The 8,051-nt window shown below is 38.0% G+C and overlaps 1 protein-coding gene across 1 annotated transcript; it reads left to right on the top strand.

Annotated features, from left to right (window-relative positions):
* The first annotated feature begins 5,232 nt into the window (after window positions 1–5,232).
* LOC7489893 (aquaporin SIP1-1) lies at window positions 5,233–6,434 on the top strand. The gene has a single exon (XM_002302833.4). It carries the CDS (start codon window positions 5,548–5,550, stop codon window positions 6,271–6,273), a length of 726 nt encoding a protein of 241 aa, XP_002302869.4. The 5' UTR covers window positions 5,233–5,547; the 3' UTR covers window positions 6,274–6,434.
* Window positions 6,435–8,051: the final 1,617 nt, after the last annotated feature.

Genomic DNA, 8,051 nt, shown 5'->3' with positions numbered 1-8,051 from the left:
TCATCAATAATTGCTTACATTTAGAAAAGTAGGGTATTTATACTAAAACCCTAACTAGAATAAGCAATTGGGCTTATGACCCATTAAATAAAATATCCAACAATAATTAAATCCAACCCAACAAATAAAACCAAATTCATAAACCTTAACTAAAAGTCCATATGAATTAAGCCCAAAAACATAAGCTAAAGCCCAATTTCTCAATGGTTTGGGCTATCCTCCATCGTCTATAATTATACGCGCGCGTAACCAATGTTTCCGGTTCGGTGTCCCCATCAATTCTCCTGGGGTTGGAAGAACTCGACCCCGTCGAGTATAGGTCAAGGCAGCTCCGATAATGCTCTCAAAGATAAGGATCAAGCTGTTATGATGTCTCTCTGATAATCCAAGTATAGTCTGAATCTGGTCGTCGAGCCCATATACTAGGATTTGCTGAAGTTCATCATCCTTGATAAAAACAACTTGTGCATTCAAAGTAGCATTAATATGTTCCTTTTGTGCCAAAGATATGGATAATGAGGTAGGGGTATCAAAAGGAGCATCAAGCATAGGTTGTATTTTATAAAGAATCAGGTCCTTCATGTTAAAAGTAGAGCTAATATCAAAGTTTAATGGCAATTTAATGACATAATTATTTGATTTAATCATTTGCAACACTTTGAATGGTCTAGCACTACTTACTTGCAATTTATGATCAGTTTCCAAAGGACACCGTTCAGGTCTAATCTGTATCATGAAATAATCTCCAACATTAAGTGCATCATGATACTTAAGTAAATCAGCTTGAAATTTGTATTGTTCATTACTTGCTTGAATTTGTTTCATGATCTCAATATGCAAATTATGAACCCTACATGGTAACGACTCAGCTAACTTAGACATCCTATCGTGAGGAGATATGGGAGGGTGTTCTATAGGCTTCTCAGGTTTGTAACTATGAACACTAAATGATTGAGGGTGTGGAATGTGACAAACATTGTTTGAAACCTGTGTAGATATGGTATGAACACGATCAAGTAAACTAGGATTATCTTCATCTTCCTCATCACGTGCATGTGGTAAGGGGTCAAAAAGCTCAATATGTGGCTCTAAACTTATGATGTGCTGGACACCAAGCATGTGGGATGAGGAATCAGGTAGTTTAGGAGGACTAATATCATGAGACTCTTCTAAGACCATACGTATCTCTACAGGCGATTCCACTGAAGAGTTCCCTAAAACTTCCTCTACCATTGAAGCAGACATATCAGACTCTTTTTTAACCTCAATCTCAAGCTCATGTGGACTCATTGTGTTAAGTCCCTCTTTTTGCACATCCTCGTCATCCAGGTCACTAAAATCCTCAAGATTAGGCTCATACACTTCAACAATACAATATTCCTCTTTACCTATATCCTTATGTTTTTGGATGACTAAGGGTTTAGAGGTGCAATCTAAGGAGATATGACCAAAACCTAAACAATTAGTACACTTAACCTTTGAACTCACCTTAAACACTTCATTGACAACTCGTTTACCTTTATCTTTCTTACAAAGTTGGGTGCTACTAGGATTAGGTCTGTGGGGTGGAGCACCTAACAAAGAATCACTATTTCTGAATTGGGACCTAGTAGGGATACTATAAGAGTCCTGACGATTCTTTCACTGATTCTTTGTGACCAACTTGTAGTCTTTAACTAAGGTATAAGCCTGGTCAAGGGTAGATACACCTTGAAATACAACTTCTCTTCTAAGATCATCATTTAGGCCTCTACAAAATCTACGCAAAGTCATGGCTTCATTCTCTCTTATGGCACATCTAATCATGTAGTCGTTAAACTGCGTTATATACTCATTGATAGACTTATTCCCTTGTCTTAGATTGTTCCATTGATCTAAGAGTTTATTCCTATAAGACTGGGGTAGGTACTTCTCCTGAAGTTTTTGTTTCATTTCGATCCAATCAGTTATAGGAGGTTTATCTCTCATCTCTAAACAATCCTCAACATCTCTCCAATAAATTTTGGCTTCATCAATGAGCATCATCTTAGCAAATCTAACTTTCCTATTATCAGACAAGTTATGCCACTCAAAGAATCGATCCATATCACGAATCCACATATCAAATATCCAAGGATCATGACGACCATCAAAAGTGGGGGGTTTTATTTTGCTAGGACTCAAGACTCGCTCATCAAAGTCATCATGTTTATAGTAACCTAAATGATAGTCATACTGGTGGCGCTCAGAGTGAGCTTGTCCATAATGATTGTTCTTGTGATATTCATTAGTCTTTGCGTGCCTTATTCGAAAACTCTCTTGGGGCTCAATTCTTCTAAACATGTTGATCACCTAAGTTTGCAGTGCCCTTTAAATGGTCATAAGAATATGACTAAGGGTTAAGTCTACGGTAAGTGTAAACTTAAGTTTGGACACTAGATGATCATGACACAAAAGCATACAACACTCACTTAGAAATGAAATTGAGATCACAAATGGTTCTTGCAAGTGAAGTCACAATACAAAAATAAAGCTAATTTTTTTTTTATCCTTTTTTTTTTCTTCTTCTTAAATGTGGAGATTAATCAAGAACAAATTACACTAATAAAATTGTAAGCATGTAATACTAAATTCTTAAGTGTAAATGATTAATCAAATACGATGTCATAAGCAAGAATTCATAATTATCAAATAAAATAAGATATTAGCTATCATTGATGAAAGAGGTTGATGAACAAAAATTAACAATTAAAATTCTAGGTGAGATTCTTTTTTTTTTTTTTTGGGAATTTTCTAGGCACAAAAGTAATATTAATAATACCTTAAATGACAAGTGAAAAACCAAGAAACGTAAACTTCAACAAATATGGGAGAGTGATTCACTAACTAGAGTGCTGGGAGGAAGCTGGAGCTGACGTGGCAAACCAGATGAATGGACTGCTGACATGGCCAGTTTGCTGACGTGGTGGGTGACGGGGATGATCATGTCTGACGTGGCAGGGTGGCATGGCTGAAGGGACAAATGACGTGGCGGTCAGCGCTGATGTGGCAGATACGATGACGTGGCGGTCGGCATGGCAAGATCTGATGACGTGTCTGATGACATGAACGCTGACGTGGCGCTGATGTAGCGATGACGTGTCTAGGTTAATTATATTCTCAGCTGTTCTTTCTTCCTTGCTTCCCTAGCTTCTACGAACTGTGGCCGCTGCTGTCGGCGATGGTGCACGAAGCGGGGCTTCGTGATTCTGCTTGGAGCCGGCGGTGCAAGGGAAGAGGCGGCGGTGTCTGTGGAGTCTCTGCTAGACGGGGGCCGTTGATGTGTGGACCGGTCGTTGCTGCTGAAGGCGATGGCGGGTCGCGGTTGGTGCTGGTGCTGTTGCTGCGGTGATGCTTCTGTGGCGTTTGGCCGGCGAAGATGGAGGGTACTGTTGGGTCTGTTCCTTTGTTTCCCTTCTGTTTGCTGTCTTCCTTTTGGTTCGTTTATTCTTTGCAGATCCGGCAGTCGGTTCTCAGTTAGGAGTGGGGCTGCTTCTGTGGGCGTCACTGGAGGAAGGAGGACTGCTGTTGGCCGGTGAAGAAGCTGGAAGGCGGAGGCTTGCTCCTGTGGAGGCTGTCGCTGCTGAGGAGTCGCCGAAGAACAGTGACGATGAGCTGATCTCGGTTTTGGTGGCTATTGGGGATGCCTAAACTGCTCTCTGGTGAGGATGAAACTGGTTGATGCGTGGATCCGTTGTGATGGGTGTAGTGGGTAGCTGTTGCTGGTGGTTTTGTGCTGCTGAAGCCGGAGATCCACTGATGTCTCTTGCGGTGTCAATCTGGTGGTTGCCGCTGGTCTGTGTCGGAGGTAGCAAATCGGCGTGGATCGGTGGACTGATTTGCAGGTCTTCTCGGTGGTGGGTCTGTCGCTGTGACTAGCTGAGACGCCGCAGATGGCAGGGGCGCCGCTGCTGGAAACCCGATTACAGTGGATGATGAACAGTGATTTGAACAGTGAATAGTGAACAGTAGATTCTTGTAATCAGAACAGTAGGGTTTTGATCAGGGATTTTTTTTTTTTTTTTTTACAGTAGGGTTTCACATAAACGCATAGATCGTTTAATTGTAAGAACAATTAAAAGCCGTGCTCTGATACCAAATTTGATGCGGGACAACAAGCAAAAGAATTAAAGCCGGGAAAAGAAAGAAGCCTAGAGGAAGAAGAGGGGAAGAAGAAAGCCAAGAAGAGAAGAGAGGAGAGTAGGGAGATGCAAAATCTGCAATTTTCATTAATCATCAATAATTGCTTACATTTAGAAAAGTAGGGTATTTATACTAAAACCCTAACTAGAATAAGCAATTGGGCTTATGACCCATTAAATAAAATATCCAACAATAATTAAATCCAACCCAACAAATAAAACCAAATTCATAAACCTTAACTAAAAGTCCATATGAATTAAGCCCAAAAACATAAGCTAAAGCCCAATTTCTCAATGGTTTGGGCTATCCTCCATCGTCTATAATTATACGCGCGCGTAACCAATGTTTCCGGTTCGGTGTCCCCATCAATGGTTGATGAGTTTTACGGGTTATGAAGGTTTTGGTTCTAATCTACTTCTATAACTGCTAGTAATTAAATATGATTTATTGGTGACATGAGATGAAATTTTCAGAAAGGTTAGATGCAACTCTAATTTTATAGATATTATTTGATTGATTTATGATGATTTTAATAAGTATCACTTATTTAGAACTGTTATTTTTTACATCAAAGAATTCCTGACATGAAATTAGAAAGTTCATTTGCTTCGTACTTTAAGAGAAACTAATTTATATGTTAACTATATGACTAAGCTTGCAGCTAAGAACCCTCCTCCAAAAATTTATCCTTTGTTATTAGCTAATTCTCTGAGTTTAGAATAAAGGATCCTAAATTTTACTTTTTTCTTTCCACTGTACCAAAAAAAAAAAAAAAAAAAACCTTTTTACTCCCGGCCGAACTACCAAGTTTAAAAGTTTCTAGATGGAAGGGCACTACCATCACTACTCTTCCATACGGGTCAAGGAGTCTTAACTTTTGTTTGCATAACAAATTAGTATTAAGGTTAGATGAGACGGCACCAACCAAAAAAAAAATAGGAACTTTTTGGAATTGATGCGTCAACCGTCACTCTGCCACATTGGTGGCCAAATGTCCACAAGGCGGCGACCATAAAAACAAAGGAGAAATCTCATTATAACCCACGAAGGTGAGAGAAAAATAAAAATTTATTATGATTTGATGTTAAAATTATCATGTAAAATAGGTTGGGGCTTGTTTTAGCATAGCGTAGGGGTGAAATTGTTTGGTATCCAAAGGTTTGGAATATATTAGTAGGTAATTTGAGGTTTGGTAAAATAAAGTAACCTTTTTAAAAATGGTAGCAATAGCATCTCGAATCAGGAATCAATTATTCAAAAATTAAAGATTTTTTAGACCATACAGGAGAAAGACCAAGGCAGAGAGAGAGGGAGAGCGCTTCCAGTTGTTGCTTCTGGTGCTACGGGTTAGGTAGAGAGAAAAACCAAGGAGAAAACGAACGAGAGATGGGAGCAATCAAGGGAGCCATAGTAGATGGGATTTTGACAGCCATGTGGGTATTCAGCGTTCCTTTGCTGGGTGTTTTCTCCTCCATCATAGCAACATATGTGGGTGTTGAGGCCATGTCAATAGCAGGTCTTTTCATATCCATTAATGTCGCCGCTCTTTTTATGCTAACTTTCAGCTTGATAGGAGCTGCCTTCGGTGGTGCCAGTTTCAACCCTGCCACGACGATAACACTCTACATAGCTGGCCTAAAGCCTGATGCATCTCTCTTGTCCATGGCTTTGCGTTTTCCTGTTCAGGCAGCTGGTGGGGTTGGTGGTGCCATGGCAATTAGGGGAGTGATGCCTAAACATTACAGGCATGTGCTCAAAGGAGGTCCTTCTTTGAGGGTGGACTTGCATACAGGGGCGATTGCTGAGGGGGTGTTGACTTTTCTGATCTGTCTTACTTTACATTTTCTTTTGCTCAAGGGCCCTAAAAATGTTGTGTTGAAGGTGTGGTTGCTAGCGGTGGCTACTGTGGGATTGGTCATGGCTGGAGGTAAGTATACCGGCCCTTCAATGAATCCTGCCAACGCTTATGGATGGGCTTATTTGGGCAATAGGCATACCACCTGGGATTTCTTCTATGTCTATTGGATTTGCCCCTTTATAGGGGCAATTTTAGCTGCTTTTGTTTCTAAATTTCTTTTCAAGGCAGCACCGATCAAGGAGAAAAAAGCCTGAAGAGTAGGGATAGATGCAGTAGTAATTAAGATTAGTATTTAGTTTCCATCTTTAATGTCGTGTTTTCCCTTGCTTATGCCTATCTTCTCTTCATGAATTGATCTCTTTAATTGGGATGATTAGCTAAAAAACAGAGAGATATTTCAGCTTCAGCTCCATAATCTGTTCTTCATGTTATCAACTACTTGTGGCTTCGTTGGGTTTTTGCAGACCCAAAATTTCAACATAGGGTGAGGGTATTACTGGGGGCTTAAATCGGTTGGCATTGATGTAAAATCTCAAAACAAGTCATCGAACAATTTCTCAATTTCTCCATTTCCCCTCTTTATTTCGTGTTAAGATGGGCTTTCAGCACGTAAGTTTCTGGAGATTTGAAAGTGGTAGGGAATGCCAGTTGCTTAATTATGAGTCTGAAATACACTTGTTCACCTCCCATTCTCACCGTTTCTCCCTAATCAAGTTATAGATCCTACTAGTCACATAACCCGCGGGATGCTGCTTGTTAATTTTTTTTATATAAAAAATACAAAAAAAAAAAAACTAAGATCTAAAAGTGTTAGGTCTTTTTGCAAAGCTATATTCAAGAATCTTGGATTTGGTTATAATGTCTGACTCAAAAATAATATTTATAATAATAATAATAATAATATTAAACTTGCATGACCCAGTAGGTCTAGGTCTAGCTCTAATACCAGACCCAATAGCCTTGGATGTGGATTTGGCTGCAAAGTCATGTCATAAGAGTATGATAATTAAATAAATTAATTAAAAAGAAAAAAATCAATAGAAAGAAAAAAACTAATGAAGAAAAAGAAAAAAATCTGAATTAACTGGGTTAACTCGTCAAACCTTGAATTCGTGTCGTGAAAGTTTGATAACTAAATAGAAAAAAAAAATTGGCGGGTTAACCCAGAATTAACTGGGCTAACCCGTCAAACCAGGTTACCCGTCAAACCCGGGATCCGTATCATGAAAGTCTGATAACTAAATAGAAAAAAATATTGAACATTAACAACCTAAACTAAACGAAAAAACATTAATTAAAAATAATAAAAAACAAAAACAAACAAAAGACATAAGTCTGTTACTAATGAGGAAAAAGAAAAAAAATCTGAATCAACTGAGTTAACCCGTCAAATCAGGTTAACCCGTCAAACCTGGGATTCGCGTCATGAAAGTTTGATAACTAAATAGAAAAAAAAATCGATGGGTCAAACGAAAAAAAATTAACAAACGAAACTAAACGAAAAAAAATGATTAAAAAGGAAAAAAACAAAAAAAAAATCAGGTTAATCCGTCAAACCCGAGATCCGTGTCATGAAAGTATGATAACTAAAAAAAAAATTTCACATTAACAAACTAAATTAAAAAAAAAATTCATTAAAAGAAATAGAAAAAAATGTGAACATTAACAACCTAAACTAAACGAAAAAAATTAATAAAAAAACAAAAACAAACAAAAGACATAAGCATATTACCAATGAGGAAAAAGAAAAAAAATCTGAATCAACTGAGTTAACCCGTCAAATCAGGTTAACCCGTCAAACCTGGGATTCGCGACATGGAAGTTTGATAACTAAATAGAGAAAAAAATTCGATGGGTCAAACGAAAAAAATTGATTAAAAAGGAAAAAAACAAAAAAAAAATTCAGGTTAATTCGTCAAACCCGAGATCCGTGTAATAAAAATATGATAACTAAATAAAAAAAAATTTCACAATAACAAACTAAATTAAACAAAAAAAATTCATTAAAGGAAAAAAAACACAGAAAAAAAAA

This window comes from Populus trichocarpa, chromosome 2, assembly GCF_000002775.5.
Source record: "Populus trichocarpa isolate Nisqually-1 chromosome 2, P.trichocarpa_v4.1, whole genome shotgun sequence".
Classification (NCBI taxonomy): Eukaryota; Viridiplantae; Streptophyta; class Magnoliopsida; order Malpighiales; family Salicaceae; genus Populus; species Populus trichocarpa.
The sequence above is the reverse complement of the archived record's forward strand: the minus strand, read 5'-3'. Positions and strand labels throughout refer to the sequence as shown.